The sequence below is a fragment of the Strongylocentrotus purpuratus genome, unplaced genomic scaffold (genome assembly GCF_000002235.5).
Source record: "Strongylocentrotus purpuratus isolate Spur 01 unplaced genomic scaffold, Spur_5.0 spur5_scaffold_8, whole genome shotgun sequence".
NCBI classification, from domain to species: domain Eukaryota; kingdom Metazoa; phylum Echinodermata; class Echinoidea; order Camarodonta; family Strongylocentrotidae; genus Strongylocentrotus; species Strongylocentrotus purpuratus.
In genome coordinates this window covers 4,430,465-4,447,306 of record NW_022145614.1, presented here as the reverse complement: position 1 = coordinate 4,447,306, position 16,842 = coordinate 4,430,465, and the positions used below count along the sequence as shown (strand labels likewise).

The 16,842-nt window shown below is 36.9% G+C and overlaps 1 protein-coding gene across 1 annotated transcript; it reads right to left on the bottom strand.

Moving 5' to 3' along the window:
* Positions 1 to 478: 478 nt before the first annotated feature.
* Positions 479 to 13,649, bottom strand: LOC578115 (GPI transamidase component PIG-T). The gene is made up of 10 exons (XM_030975726.1): positions 13,452 to 13,649; positions 9,277 to 9,457; positions 8,599 to 8,726; positions 7,726 to 7,835; positions 6,735 to 7,016; positions 5,703 to 5,862; positions 4,807 to 5,004; positions 3,993 to 4,158; positions 3,500 to 3,574; positions 479 to 2,488 (listed from the first exon to the last, which is right to left on the bottom strand). Exons 1-10 carry the CDS (start codon positions 13,642 to 13,644, stop codon positions 2,137 to 2,139), a joined length of 1,845 nt encoding a protein of 614 aa, XP_030831586.1. The 5' UTR covers positions 13,645 to 13,649; the 3' UTR covers positions 479 to 2,136.
* Between the last annotated feature and the right edge of the window lie 3,193 nt (positions 13,650 to 16,842).

The window sequence follows — 16,842 nt, the reverse complement described above, 5'->3', positions numbered from 1 at the left end:
TATTTAAGAATGAAACCAATAGCTCTGAAGTCATCAATTTATTGTTAGACAATTTGCTTTTTAAGAACTTGCTTTTTGCCATTTAAAAACGTTACAAAGTAACTTTGTAAGCTATTCTATGTAAGCCCTTTCTAATTTATGAAGATAGTGCACTTTCAACTAATAATGTCAGAGTGAGAGGAGCCCTTGTATAGATGATACTTCAACCTATCAAAATCTTTAGGCTAACTTTACTTTTAAACCAAAACATGAATTTATTTAGATGAAAAAAAGCTAAATTGTATTACATGTATTTTATTTAATGAGATATTTCCATTGTAAAAGTATGGCAGCAATGCCCATTATCCAGACTGATTCAGTACCCTATGAAACTCTAACTTTGTGTAAATTTACATTCTTTTATGAAAACAGAATCTTTCAACAAGTTTTACCATTCTGCAAGACTACAATAATAACAAGCACACACCAGGACGAGATGGAGATTGTTGTCATCAAATTTTATTTGATATAAAATTGCATGATAATAAGGCTCAAATGTAGTCACATTCATTTGCACAAAAGTTACAACACATGGCAACAAGACACATGTGTTTTGAGATAAAGCAGGAAAGATTGAAAACATGACATTTCAGAAAACAAAATTGACAATTACTCTGTAATCTTGACTTGACAAAGTTCATAAATACAATAAAGAATGTTATTTTAAGGAGATAATATCAATCTAAGGAGCTACCATTTCCCTATTATGACTGGTAAAGCTCAGGCAATGATAATTCGTATAACGCTTAGAAGAATTACCAGTTAGCGTTTCATAATCTATCAATGATGTAAAGCGCTGTATAACAACAGTTCAGTTTGTAAGAGCACTATGTCAAAGAAATTATTTTATTACAATGTCACAATCAATATCCCATAACATGCTTTGAGATGGGAATGGAAAGCTGTTTATCAAAATGCTTATACATGTACCTTAGTATTAAGCATCATAATAACCTTTGTAACAGTAGGTAATCATTAAACTAAATATATCAGGCTGTCAATCAATTGAACTACAATTTCTCTTCAGCTAGTGTCTATATATTCATTACTCAATCTTGCTGACTATGTAAAGAATTAAAGTCCATTAGTATTCTACCTGAGGATGCATAATACAGTGAAACCTGTCTATAAAGACCACCCAAGGAAGACAAGCAAGTGGTCTTTATAAGCAGGTGGTCTTTCTATACAGGTGGTCACTAAAGCAGGTTTGACTGTATAGGAATGTTAGAAGCAATCAATCTTATCTCAATCGTAATCTTAAACAATCTTAACATGAGTGATGAAAATATATGCATTATCCCATACAAATTAAAAAAAGAAAATAAGAATAGCAATGAAAGAACCGCAGCCATTTTTACAAAACCATACAGACACAAAACATGTGCTTATACAAACATAAAAGTTTGAACACATGGCTCAAATTTATCATTCTTATCTTATTCTTTCAAAGTGAGATACCATAACCATATTCCTTCAAACTTACAGCAGCAGACGTGTATACTCTGTATAACCTATGAACATAGCATTATTATATCTGAGGGAATTATGATTTGCTATATTTCCAATTTATATCCACAAATTCAAATTAAAGTGATTATCAAGCCATGATACAAAAGCATGAAGGTGCTATTTTTTATATGATGAAAATTCCATCCAAAATATCAAGAGATTGAATAAAAACAATAAATAAGTCAATTTTTTCCATCTAAAAATGAATATTTCCAGGTAACGTTGACATTTATCCTCCCAGCAAATTTTCAAAATGCAAAAAGAAAACAGAATCAGAAAAAAGAGATGCAATTAACAAAAGAAACAATTACCTTTTCAAAACAGGGAATTTGCTGGCAATGATCATTCTTTTTATCTCCATCAGTTTAAGAAAGACCTTAATATGATTAAATCAGTCTTTTTAAAATTTTAAGCTGTCAAATAGTATCGGTACATGAGTGAACAGAATACGAGTTGATCTTGACATGCCACAGACTCTACTACTTTTCAAATCAATGCATGAGGATTTGGGGGGATTTCAGATGTATAACCCAATGTAAATCACAAAAGAAACATTATAAAATTACAACATCAAATCCAAAGCCTTCATCACGTATCTACATCATTATCTCCTGAATTTTGTATACTACCCTCATCTCCTGTTTGCTCTTTCTTCTTCTCCTCCTTCCCATCCCCACCTCCCTCCTTCCCTCCATCATCCTTCTTTTTCCTGAACTTTGCCAGCAACCTCGTCACCAAATTGCCGCCGTCGCTGCTGGATTTGTCCACAAAGTCAAACTTCCTGGTGGTGAGGTTGTGGAGAGAGCCAAAGCCTATGGCAACCACTGTACAAGCAAGGCAGATCACATTGTATGGCATACTGAAGTCAGGCGTGGGAAGCTGAATTAGCAGAGGCTCAGTGTACAGCCGCAAGAAGAAGCTGGATGCCATATTGACATCACTGCGGAACGAAAAGAGAGGACATGACATCATTGTTGTCACTTACAATATGCGCAATTAATATAGGGTCTATTTTGAAGAGATGAATACATATATTAAATTCACAGTTGATTCAAATAATGAAATATGATATTCCATATGAAATATTCCAATAATTCAAGTCGTTTGAGATGTGCAAAAATTATCTCATCAACAATAGCCTCTCTTGATTAATCATTTTTGCAGATATGATTCAAACATAAGAAGAATTTGAATGGATGCTTAGAGAATGGATTAGCAAAGAAATAGAAATATGCCTTTGCATTCCAGATTTCTTGAATCATATGTAATTTTGGCAACCTCTCATCTAAAACCACTTTTAATGCACGGCCCTATGGAATTTTGAACAAGTTTCTACAGTTAAAGATAAAGGTGAGTTCTGGTAAAAAAAAGAAAATAAATTCTCACAGAATCAAACGAAACTTACACTTAATGTTCAAGATTACAAATAAATGTCATTTGCAAAACAATTTTGGTAGAAAATGTATACTGGCTGAGTAATGAGCATAGAAAGATTAGGAAATCAAGGTTAGTAGCCCTGACACCATTTGTGTAGTCCCATATACATCTTTCTGTGTGCAGTGCTTGTTACTTTGCCAAGACTGGGCCAAATTTATTATGATTTTGATGACTTCAGAACCTTTCAGTACACACCAATACTTGTATGCTACATGATCAACTTTTTCTGATCCATTCCACACCTTTTCTTTCACAATGCAATCGGATGACCAGAACTGACCTTTATCTTTAATGTTATTTTCCATTCATAGTCTCATAATAATTGGAGAGAGCAAGAACAAGGTGGGCTAAAAGGTCAGCGATAATATACATGTAAACCTACCATGTCTTAACTTGACTATGTCACAGCTAGTTGTTTTCATCTAATCTGGTCTTATAGCATTCAATAAACATGCAAGGTAGATTACATACTCATTATCCATTTACTTCTTACTATTGTATCAACATAACTAACCTTACTGCAGTACCGATGATACCAGCTCCTGATATATTACTTGCCCTTGGAAGCATCACACTCACAATGGCAGAACTAGAAACAGAATAAGAAAATAACAAAAGGAATTAAATAACATATTTCAAGTGATAAATAGAAATGGCTGAACAAAATTTGTCTCTGAGAATTATCTTCTATGTGTACTATTTTTGTCATCATCTTAATTTCAATTTTCAGTTTGTCTTCACATTTAGTTCTTAGTGTGATATGTAATTTTTTGATTTATTTATTTATCAACAACAGTAACAACATGTGAACAAATTGTGTCTTTACAATAGTAAAGACATATTACAGAATAAAAACACATACCGGTAATTAAGGATGATAAATGGGACCAGAAAATAGCACATGTGCTAGTCGAGCCTCTACAAAATAATCATTATTATTATTATTTTGAAGTGAAATTAATTATTTTAAAGTACATTTAGATACATCAAAAGGAGAGTCCTCTTACTTGATAAAGAATCCAATGTTTGCATCTGGTGGGTACTCTGTCCATCGAAGAAAAGCCTTGTCAAAGTCTATCCTCAGGGTCGTGTCAGAGGTCGCCGGCAGGGTCAATACGACCTCTAGCATGTAGGGGTTGGACCGATCTCTTCCAGGTACGTATACTACATTATCTGCAAAGTGACAAATGTTAATTCATTTCTTCATTACAAGAGCTCTACGTACAAAGATGATGAGATGGTGGTGGTAATAATATATTAGCAGTCATGTAAGGGTGGAAGGCAAATCCACTGAATATAAACCAATACTATATAAACAAAATATATAAAGAACAGCTAAGTGACCAGATTCCATTGGGGAATATCAAGAAAACTATGTTATGGGTAACTAACTCCTCTCTCACTAACTTCAGGACAATTTGATAACCACACACTCTTAAACAATTTCCCCCTCCCCTGCAATAACTACCAGTTACTATAGTTATTATCTGTATTATATATACAATATAAATGTAACTATCATTACACAGATAAATAAATGGTGTCAAGATTTATAGTCCGAGTATTAGCTCTTCAGAGGATATTCTATTTGTATATCATCCAGACATAGCTGATGCTGGGCCCTGTTTTATAAAAACTTGTTATCAAGAACAAGAGCCGCAGGTTACGATAAATCTGATCCTAGCCAATCAAGTGCACAGATTTCAGTAGCTTATAACAATTATTGTATCTTGTTATTGATAAAAGTTTTATGAAACAGGGCCCAGGTATATAAATAACACAAGTCAAATTTAAAATGTGGTAACATCAACCCTGTTATACCTGGTTCAATGGTCTTGTCTCCAGTTCTTATCTGTAGAGTATGTAGGTAGAGCCTCATGTACCATGGGATGGTCTCGGTGTATATGACCTTGAGAGGCTGGTCAAGGTTATTCCGTAGCAGACAGCTCACTCCTCCCTTCTCCTGTCCATAGCCCGACAGGTATCGGTATGCCAGGAGAGGGGGCGAATCAACAGGTCCTAATAAGAATTGAAAAATACATTTTGATAAATATGTAGCTGGCAGGAATTAATGTTTTACATGTGAGAGAAGGGTAATAGTGATTGTGCTAAAGCAGGGGAACATGCATGTGAAACTGGAGTACCAGAGGTATCGCGCTTCACTGATACAGGTGCCATACAAGAACACTTTTTATTGAATCTATAATACATACTTTGGGGACAATTGCTCTATGGTCAATTTCTAAGACCAACAGAATTCTTAACTTCAATCCTGGTCCCAACCCTAAACCTAACCTAAAACCAAATCATAATATGAGCCATAACTCGTTATATTTGACAAAAAGGCTGGAGCGAAGGTCAGAACGATACATGTATATGTACTTTTACTGTTTAAAAGAATCCTCTAATGTTAATCATAAAGCTGAATTTTTTATGTACACAAATATTTATTTCTTATATATTTTCTTGTTGAGCTTGGATATCTGGAAACGGTTTACTCAATAACAAAGATGTTATACTGGTACTGAAAGGTTCATCCTTAAAAGAGCTCTTGATTTTATATATGAATAAAAAAACACTACACTGTATACACAAAATGCATCCACTGCCATCTTATAAGGAAGAGGAACAAAAATACAGAGATACACATTATAGATTTGAGTAATAATTACTATATAATAAAAATACAGGCAACAAGAAGGGTTGTCGTGAATTACCATATTTGAGAGCTTGCGTCCATCTCAGAGCAACGTTGAGTGTCTCTTTTCTTGCAGACCATTCCTTGACATCGTAGACAGCGTAAACGATGCTCCGCTCTCCGGTGGATTTGATGATGGTTTCAGAGGGAGGAGGACTTAGGGTCAAGGGGTTGGAGGACTTGAAAACAACAACAAAGGATAGATAAATTAATTTTCAAATGAATAATTTCATTACAATTTAAAGGGATCGTTTAACAATGTTGAATCTGAGATGCACGGACTTCATGTTATCAGTGTCTGAGATATGGTGTTACATTGAGGTCCTAAATGCTTCAAAATGATCAAGAAGTGCCTCAAAAAAGTAAAAACCTTTGAGAGACCGGTTTTATTATACTTGTTTTCCCCAATAGACTGGCAAACAAAAAATTTGATTTCGATTTTCAATCACAAATATCTTAATAATCAGACAGGCTTGTAAAAGTCATGGGGTTCCTGACTGACCTAAAGGTTTGTAATTATCATCGCAGCATGACCTAAATCAAGGATATTTTTAAAGGATCTAAGACAAAGTTACCGGATCCCTTTAAAAAGAACATTGTATCATCTCATAAAGTATGCTTACAGCATACATAAATCTATGATATTACTATTCTGTGTCAACTCACATCGAATTATACATTTTATCATGTTCCCAATAATGTATAACACATAAAAACAATAAAACATGTTACTAAAAAATCATATTGAGCTATGGCACAGATTTTGGTAAAAAGAAGGTATTCTAAAGAAAACTGGGTTGTTGATTTGCATACCTAGAAAACATCTACATTTCTGATATGTTTAAACAAGATCTCATGAATAAATCTGCTGCTTGGCTTTTTGTCTGTGGTGATTATACATGAAAAAAGAAATACACTGACCACAATTTACACAAAATCTGCAGTTTTCCAAAGGAAACATTTCATCACAACAATGTATAGGTCTGAAATGAATTGATATTTGTTAGGGTTAAAAAGTCTTTAGTGATATTAAATCATTCCATTTACTTACATGATTCTTGGATAAATCCACCATAACTCTACTGCTGGATGCCATTGGACATGGCCCGCTCAAGACCTTGCCAAATAGGGCCCTCAAGGACACATCCTGTCGAGGGCCTTGCTGGCTCTGTACCAAGGGTCTGAAGACAACGGTCAGCGACTGGGTCAGCTCTACTGCAGACTCCACACAGGGTGTCTCCCCTGACCGACACACCGGCCGTAGGTCAACTGCCAAGGAATGATAGTGGGCATTGTACAGCTTGTCGGCTTTGAAGAGCGATGCAAGGCCAGCCTTAGGATTGAAACAAATTAGAGTTAAAAGTTGTGGAGATTGTTTGAGACAGGAATTGTTCTAGGAACATCAATAACTTATTACAGCAAAAACTTTACGCTTTCATAGGGGAAATGTGTGTAAACATACACAGAGAACTTTTCTGCCTCTTCAACCCCATGTTCTTAATGATTCTGATAACTTATTTTTTTTCTTTCATATCACGTCCTCTATCTCCCAGTTCTTTTCTGAGAGGCACCGATGTTCTCCCTTGCTTGTCTTCTACTTGATAGATTATTTTGTCACTTCACTATTATTGTTAGTATACATTGAGATTGTTTGTATTTATGTTTGTTAGTATATGTTTGTACACCATCGATTAGTGAGGAGAAAAGGAATTAATTTGGTTTTGGCTATCCTCAGGCACCTGCGGATTTCTTTCTTCCTTTGGATCTGTACATTTTTGCTTTTGTTTGACTTTGCCTGGAAATAAATAAAAAATATAATGAATGAATAAAATGAAACCAGAAGATTATCAATCTGTATGTCAAGTTCACAATCTGATACCATGTTTTTGAATTTCAGGATATCTATGGTACATTCCACCAAGACCACTGATACATTTTTGCCTCTTTCTTTACTCCTCTATGCTTTTCCACTTTTGAATACAATCAGAAAAATGCAGAGGAGGTTTCTTCTTTCCTACATACTTCATCTTTTCATCACCTACCTTTGAGTCACATGGGAGGAGTTTCTTCCAGGGGGTCAAGTTCTCAGTGCAAACGACCTCACGAGGAAGGCTGGCATAGCGAAGGAGGCTGGTGTTTCTAGCATAGGCTTCTACGGACATCAAATGAAATGAGCAAACAAAATTGTGTGACAGTCATACCATAGCTCTCTAAAAAATACAATGATAGCAATGCTTTATACACATAGTAGCAATTATTTATACTGACACATTCTTCTTTTAGAGAGGGATGTTACCAGCAGCAAGTCTGCAAGTAAACTATTATCAGAGCTGCCAACCTTGTGGGACCAAAAAAAGGAACCATGATGGCAAAAAAAAAAAAGGAATTTCAAGCACAAAAAAAAAGGAATTCATTAAAACAAAACTTACAACCGCACCTGACACACTTCCAATGCTGTTTTTTTCCTTATTAGGACCTATAGTTTATTTACAAGTAGGTTTTATTTTTTGGTTATTTTGGTATTATCAGCATTTCATTCCTTTTGAGAATATTTATCTCTTCAAGTATGTTTCAAGTCTTAGTTTTCTATTGAATTCGTGATCAAATCAACATTTTAGGGCAGTTGTTTGACATGCTGTATGTAATGAATGAATGAATATATATAAAAACGTACTACCGTAATTTGGAGGAAAAACAGAATAATTCCGGGAAAAAACGTAACGGTTGGCAGCTCTATATTATCCATCAAGAGTGAAACATCAAGAAAATTACTGTCACCTACAGATAGGCAGATAATGTCAAGGGGAAAGATGTCAGATGTTACTTTTCCTTACAAAACCTCCATTAGCCCAACGACTTCAGGAACAGGGGGGAAACCCCCAAGTACAGGAGAAAGTCAAGTGATCAAGGCTTACCTGAAGCTATTCCTTGTGGTCTAAAAGACAGTTCAGGCTTGACTGTATTTGTTTCATCAATGAAGTTTAAGGATGCACAAAAGAGCCCAGAGAGAGCATTCACAAGGTCACCCCACGCCTGGTCAACACTGAAAAAGAAAAAGGGCATTTTAATCTAATCAATTTTTCTGAATTGTATCAATTATGCAACAAGTGATTGTAAAATAAACAGGTCTTCAGAAATCTCCACAAAAAAAGTTTTGATTTTCCCTATTCATATCAGAATCCAGAAATGTTTGCCAATTCCTTCAATGGTCTCTTTCTTAAAATGTTAAAATTAAATAACTCTCCCGAAGACTAAAGTCTTCGATGATTTTGAATGGTGGGAGTCAGGTTGCTTGCAAAACTTTTGAAGTTGCATTTAGTTGCAAATTAAGCAAGATGCCCCAGCAAACACGAATTCAATTTAATTTTCAAAATAGGTAAAAGTGTGATGATGATGATGAACAGCATTTGTATGGCGCCATATATCTTGTTTGAAAAACACATTCAAAGTGTGTATGTATGATTTTGGTTTTAAAGATGTGTATCAATCAGTTCCAATTGTTCATGTCGGTGATAGATTATAACGAAGAATCATGTTTAAGACAAACAAGAGTGCTCCTGATTGGGCTTTGCCTGACCTATCAACCAACTTACTCTCTAGTTTCCTCTGTGAACCAGACCCAGAGCTGGGTGCCTGGTGGAGCCCCTGCCGGTGGATAACCCCACTTATCATGCCTCCATAGACCCTGGGTCAGAGACAGGTGTAGTTCCTGGACCTGGTGCTTCCTAATGACCTGGCCCAAGGATTTGGGGAACAGGTTGTAGTGGAGCCTCTCTGATGAAGAAAAGTAACCAGTTTTAATTTAATGCAAATTAAAGTACACGACTACCAGCTGAAGAATATATTTGTATATGTTCCACGTCAGATAATTCTTGAAATAGAGCCCACAACCCTTTTAATCAATGTGCATCTGGACAAAATTTTATTTGCAAACCTGCAATCAGAGGGAATGAAATATTAGATATTGATGGAATTATCAGGACATCTAAACAACTAAATGAAATTGTATTATATGTTTGCCTATTTGTTGGATGAGGGTTAGAAGTTGCCAATTCATCACCACTTTTCACCCTGAGTATGGGCCCGCGACACATAAGCCGCCATGCTCGATGGGCTGGGCTGTGGGTGGAAAGGGAGGACTTGGTATAATACTAATTACTATATTACGTTAGTGCTACGGTGCTACCTCAGCTGTGCGGTCTCAGAGGGGATTAACTCTTTGTTTGCTTTGTTCGCCGATTTGCACGGACGTAGGCGTGCCAACTTCGCATTTTTGCACAGATGTATACGAGTCAATTAGACATTCATAATACCGCTCGCAGTGTGTAGCCACGCGTTGCGTTTACTATTGTTTACATTGTATACATCGCACACTTTCCGGTAAACTGTTTTTCTTCATAGTGTTACATTCGAAATTACCGTGTATTTAGCGGTTTTCTTTGGATTTTTTTTACTGATGTTACGATGGCACCTGCTGGAAAACGTCAACGTGTGTTTAGTGTAGAGGAGGCTCGAGATCTTGTTACTATGGAAGCATGGAGCATGGACTCTGATTCCGACGAATCGAGCAGTGACGAAGACTCTAGTGATAAAAGTGTTCCCTGAGAGTAGACTGATAGAATAAGAATGAATAAAAATTAATGAAAGAGCTAGAGATGACAGCAAGAAAGAGAGTAGACTGATAGAATAAGAATGAATAAAAAAAAATGAAAGAAGGAGATAGAGATGACAGCAAGAAAGAGAGTAGACAGTGATAGAATAAGAATGAATAAAAATAATGAAAGAAAGAGATAGAGATGACAGCAAGAAAGAGAGTAGACTGATAGAATAAGAATGAATAAAAATTAATGAAAGAGCTAGAGATGACAGCAAGAAAGAGAGTAGACAGTGATAGAATAAGAATGAATAAAACTAATGAAAGAAAGATGTATCCTGTCTTGCCGTCATCTTTATATCTTTCTTTTATTATCTTTATTCATTCTTATGCTATCAGTGTTTACTCTCTTTCTTTCCGTCATCTCTATCTTATTATTATTATCATTTTCCTATCTATATGTACCCTATGTCTTGCCGTCATCTGTATATCTTTTTCTTATTATCTTTATTCATTATTATGCTATGAGTGTAATACTCTCTTTCTTGCCGTCATCTCTATCTCATTATTATTATCATTTTCCTATCTATATGTACCCTATGTCTTGCCGTCATCTCTATATCTTTCTCTTATTATCTTTATTCATTCTTATGCTATCAGTGTTTACTCTCTTTCTTTCCGTCATCTCTATCTTATTATTATTATCATTTTCCTATCTATAATTATGTACCCTATGTCTTGCCGTCATCTCTATATCTTTCTCTTATTATCTTTATTCATTCTTATGCTATCAGTGTTTACTCTCTTTCTTGCCGTCATCTCTATCTTATTATTATTATCATTTTCCTATCTATATGTACCCTATGTCTTGCCGTCATCTGTATATCTTTCTCTTATTATCTTTATTCATTCTTATGCTATCAGTGTTTACTCTCTTTCTTGCCGTCATCTCTATCTTATTATTATTATTATTTTCCTATCAATATGTATCCTATGTCTTGCCGTCATCTCTATATATTTCTCTTATTATCTTTATTCATTCTTGTGCTATCAGTGTTTACTCTCTTTCTTTCCGTCATCTCTATCTTTTTATTATTATCATTTTCCTATCTATATGTACCCTATGTCTTGCCGTCATCTCTATATCTTTCTCTTATTATCTTTATTCATTCTTATGCTATCAGTGTTTACTCTCTTTCTTTCCGTCATCTCTATCTTATTATTATTATCATTTTCCTATCTATATGTACCCTATGTCTTGCCGTCATCTCTATATCTTTCTCTTATTATCTTTATTCATTCTTATGCTATCAGTGTTTACTCTCTTTCTTTCCGTCATCTCTATCTCATTATTATTGTTATTTTCGTATCAATATGTATCCTGTCTTGCCGTCATCTTTATCTCTTTCTCTTATAATCTTTATTCACAGTAAAGTCCTTTCATTTCATATCACTATTTCTCTCTCATAATGTCTCTCACGTCCGTTCTCCATATTTTATTCATTGCATACTCCACTCGTCAATCATTTCTGATAATAAGCTCTCTCACAATAAAGTAAATGGAAAACAATGCAATATAGTTTATATTTTAAGATTGATTCATTCTTTCTTTGTATATCTATGGCTGTGATAAATGTACTTGAAATCAATTTTATTGAGGGGTAAAGAAGGTGAGAGAACAGATGCGGTGAACATTCATAATGAGACATTTCAATAAGATGCTGATTATGTCATGTATATCACATATAATATATTATGCCTATACCATTTTTACATGCTCATACCAGTGGGCAAAATCAATAACATTCTCTTATTTCTTATTGACTTATCATGGCACAACAAAGAAAAACATCCCCACGACGTCCCTTTTCATGCCCCGCTAAACCGGACATTGACAATAACCTGGGGTAATAGGGATTTCAATGGGCAGATTAGCCCATTGTCAAGGGTGGCTGAGCGGGGTACTTTCAAGTCTCTCCCTATTGAACTTCTTTTCTTCAACAACCTAAATACTAACCTTCTGAATTGTTAGAATACTTGAGCAAGGTATGTAAAGAAAGGTAAGAAGTCCACCTTTCTAATAGATTCGATTTGAAGATGTCTTATCATTGCTAAATAAGAAATTCTAGAGGGATAAAAAACTGCCGTAAATAAGAAAAATTAAACATTATATAATTATGATTATTATAAAAATGATAATTCAAAATATAACAAATGACGGTTCATCGAAAAGCACGTTTTCCGGTCTACAACTTTGCTGCACAATATTTTTCATCATGATCATCCAGTGAAGAGTTATAGCCTCTTGATTCAGCAGAGTCAATAAAGATTCCCTCGAAATGTGTGACCCTAAAAGAATGTGGCACAGGGGGGTTTTTTAAGTGGCGCATAAAGAGTTAAGGGGATAATGGTAGGGGGGAAATAGACATGCAGTGCCATGGATGACTTCTAAGTACAGAAGACAGAACTCGACATCACTCTAGAAAACTGGAAAAGAAATATTCAAGGCCAAGGCTAGATATCTGAAAATACTTTTCTAGCAATAGAGTCGTGAAGCTGTGGAACGGTCTCACAGAAAACGTTGTGGCAGCTGGGTCGGTCAACACATTTAAGAATAGACTTGATAGTCACTGGTCAAAGAATGCAAGCCTTCTGTATGACCCGGTCTAGGTGTTGTCTGTAGTCTCATGTTAGTACACAATCTCCTCCCTCCACAAAAGCAGAACCATGGAAAAATCCTGGATCAACAGGCTTAGGTCTAGACCTACAACATTGTTTATTATAGTAAAGTAAAGTAAAGTAAAGTAAAGTAAAGTAAGTATTGGGCCTCTTGGATGGTATCTCCATCCATTCCAACTCCCTGCTACGATGTAAGTTAGTCTACTTTTCTACGTGTAGGAATATTTGAAATGTGATTGCGTTCACGTTTGACTCTCTAGTCTCCACAAACCGACAGTGACAAAGGTAAAAGCATGCCAAGTATGGCTTGATGATATCAATATCACATTTTATAGAACAAGCCTGTAAGGCTACAGTCTGACATCTCCCCTACTCACCCACCCTCCCAGGGCCAACACACAAAGACACAAGCACACGCAATGACGGCATGCATCAATTCAAATTAATAATACCAACACAAAAGTAGACGAGTGGGACTGATCTTGTTCTGCTTACCCAAAGGGAGACCGGTGTTCCATTCCGTTGTGAATTTAAAATACGAATTCACAAAGCCATTTTCAAGAGGCGTGATGAGAAGGTCTTCTTTGAAGTTATCATCGGTAACGCTTGCTAAACTGAGCTGAAAAGTTATCAAACCCAGCAAAATTTTAAAAAACATAAATGCACCAAACTTCTTCTGCAGCGCCATCTTGTGATAATAAAATAGGTAGGCGCTGGCACTACATCCTGATTTGTATACGGGGCGTGAGGTGAAAAATTGACCCACATTTTTTAAGGGGCGTCTGACACCCCATCCCCACGGAGAATGTTGTCATTGTGTGTTTTCGTGTGTTTTTAAATGTATTAATTCCTACGGATACAATTTGGTGTGTAGGCTAGATGAGATGAACTCGACCTGATCGACTTTGGGGTCTAGTTGGGGTCTAGTAAATTTTTGTCAATCTAAGTAACTTTTAGGGGCCAAATAAAATGGGGTGACTATTTCGGGACCGGCTACCGGGATATATGCGATACTATAGGGGAGACGTCGTCAACATAAGCTAATGGAGGTGATTATGATGAATGATGTGATGTAAGAGGATCTGTGTGTAACTATGTTTATTATAACCTGACAGACATGATTTTTAACACATTTGAGTTTTCTTCTAAAAGAAAATGATGCCATTTGGTTTTCTCCACTATACATGCGGTCCCAGTCTCTCATTCCAGTCTCATGTGAAATTAAGTATGTTAAATCCTCAGCGATATACTTATCTAGGCTTACATGGCGTTTAGTTTTCATACAAAAGGAGGCTGCACCCTGGATGGCAATTGAAGGGTCATTCAAATTTCGGTTTCAGTGTATTCGATGAAAGGAGTATAATAGGCATCCCATTAGTATTGGGGGCCTCAATAAATTTGATCTGCCTTCCAAATCGGAATCGTTGTTAAATTCACGCAGGTTTGAGGAATATAAGGCACCCGGTTGTCATTATTTTCGTTATTCAGGTTTGTATCCCCAAATGAATGAACTCAATGAAGGAGGTGAGGGAGGGGGAGCACTCGCTTAAAAATTCAGAAAATCTTGCAAGAGCTTAAACATGGCTTTATATTTAAAAATTAATACTATAAATTAAGAATGGAATAAACAGGGAGGGACACTGATTGAGATGAGCGGACCAAGCAGGCAGAGACAGGAGTGTGGGGGAGGAAAAGAAAACATTTGGGCATTAGGTAAAGATAGGTAAAGGAAAAGAGAGAAAGGCTCAAAGAGGAAGAGAGAGAGAGAGAGAGAGAGAGAGAGAAGGGTGATGGGTGGGGGGAAATGTCATAAGAAATTGCGATCAGAGAGTTTTATTAGGGTGCATAAAAGAATATTTACAAACGTTGCATTAAAAGGGAAATGTTTAAATATAGGTTGTCTCATTTTGAAAGAAATGTCCCAATCTGAGAACAAAATCACTTGTGTGAAAATGACACTGCTCGAGTTATGACGGTAATATAAAATCTTTGGCACATTATTATACCAAAATTTAAACACAACTTTAATTTTAACAAAATACGGCCAGATGAGTATCCAGGGCCCCTGGTGGGGTCCAATGTGCGAAGCCCTCGGAAGCTCTATAGGCATTTAGTTACAGCCAGATGAGCATTGTGCCACTGGCAGGTCACTAATTGGCCACCAGTTCACCCCTGGTGGGGTCCAGGGGCGGAGTCCCCAGAAGCTCATGCATTATACATTACGGTCAGATGAGCATCCAGGGCCCCGCCTTAGGGCCCTTGGTCGGGTGCAGGGGGCACTGAGCTCCCGGAAGCTCAAGGGTTTTAGGCATTTAATTATGGTCAGATGAGCCTGTATAGGGGCCCGCCTTAGGGCCCATGGCGGGCCCCTGGTACCCTGGTAGGGTCCAGCGGAGCCTTCGCAAGCTCAGGGGTTTCAGGTATTTAATTACGGTCAGTTGAGCATATTCTGATACCTCATTGTGACACTGGCAGGCAGGGGTGGCGATTCCCGGGGGGGGGGGGCTGGGGGACACATCCCCCCTCATTTTATCGTCCCCCCTCTCAACTGTGTAAAGCCTGCTAAAGTTTAAAAAAAGACATTTGTGCAGGTACAAATCAATGTTGATATGACAATTTATAAACATTGAAAAATTTGAAAAAGTGCCCCCCAAAAATAATGTATATAGCAAATACTGACTAAAGACTGCAACACACTTTTAGGCTCTGGAGGGCCCAAGAGTGCAGCGTTTAGACAAATAAAAATGCAAAAATCTCACTCGGTATATACGCTCCCTCGCATAATATCCTTCAAAATGTACAAGTAAATACCGAGAAAAGTGAAGTGTGAAAAAAGTATATTGCTTGTTTTTATACTATAGTTTTTCTAAGGAATGTAATTATTTAACAAAACCAAAACTTCAAAATCCCGTGAGGGGTAGTCACTTCCGTCACCTTTATATTACCCCTCTAATTCACTATGCTCCCTTGCACTTGCGTATTGATGAGGGGGAGCTTGGGGGAAGGTCCCCTCTCCAAAAATAAAATTCAAACGTGGTTTATTGCTAATTCGATACCAGTGATTTAAAAATGTCGCTGAAATGGGATTTCCCCTGAGCTTCCGGGGGCTATGTCCCCTGGACCCCACCAAGAGCCCTAAGGCGGGCCCCTAGTTGCTCATCTGGCTGTAGTTAAATGCCTAAAATGCCCCCTTGACACCACTCCAATAAGTGACCTGCATGTCAGTGCATGTCACAAATAAGGTATCAAAATATGCTCATCTGGCCGTAATTAAATGCCCCAAATCCCTGAACTTCCGGGGGCTCCGCCCCATGGATGCTCATCTGACCTTAATTTAATGCCTAAAACCCCTGCGTTTCATGGGGTTCCCCCCTTGACCCCACACCGGGCTTTGACCCTAGACCTCACGCCAATTTACGCTCCACTTGCTTTGCTCGCTTTAATTGTAAATACTTAAGCCCGCCCCTCCCCACTTTGAAAAACGTTGCCAGGTCATGCGTATCATGTAAGAGTGGTGGTGATGTAGATTTATTTTCTGCCCCCCCCCCCAAACGTTTTGCTCATTACGCCACTGCTCCCTCGTCCCTAGCATTTCGTCCCCCCCCCCCGGTCATCAAAAGAAATCGCCGCCCCTGCTGGCAGGTCATATTTCATTCTTTCTTTCTTTATTTATTTCTTTCTATTTCTCTTTAAAATACCTTTTTTTTTAAAGTGTTTTTTGCCTTTCCTGAATTTGAGAATTTGTTACTTTCCAACAAACGCATACAAAAGTTAAAAAAAAAAAAAAAACATGTTTGATTTTATGGGGGGGGGGGGTGTGCAACTGCGGAAAAATCCATTCGTGCATATAGGATTTTTCACGAAATAGAGGGGGCTGAATCCCCTG

Excerpts from the sequence above, each read along its gene's own strand:
- LOC578115 (XM_030975726.1), bottom strand. The coding sequence starts at position 13,644 with ATGGCGCTGCAGAAGAAGTTTGGTGCATTTATGTTTTTTAAAATTTTG. Across the intron at positions 9,458-13,451 it reads GAACACCGGTCTCCCTTTGG|AGAGGCTCCACTACAACCTG; the intron begins GTAAGCAGAACA and ends TTTCTTCATCAG. Across the intron at positions 4,159-4,806 it reads AGACAAGACCATTGAACCAG|ATAATGTAGTATACGTACCT; the intron begins GTATAACAGGGT and ends GTCACTTTGCAG.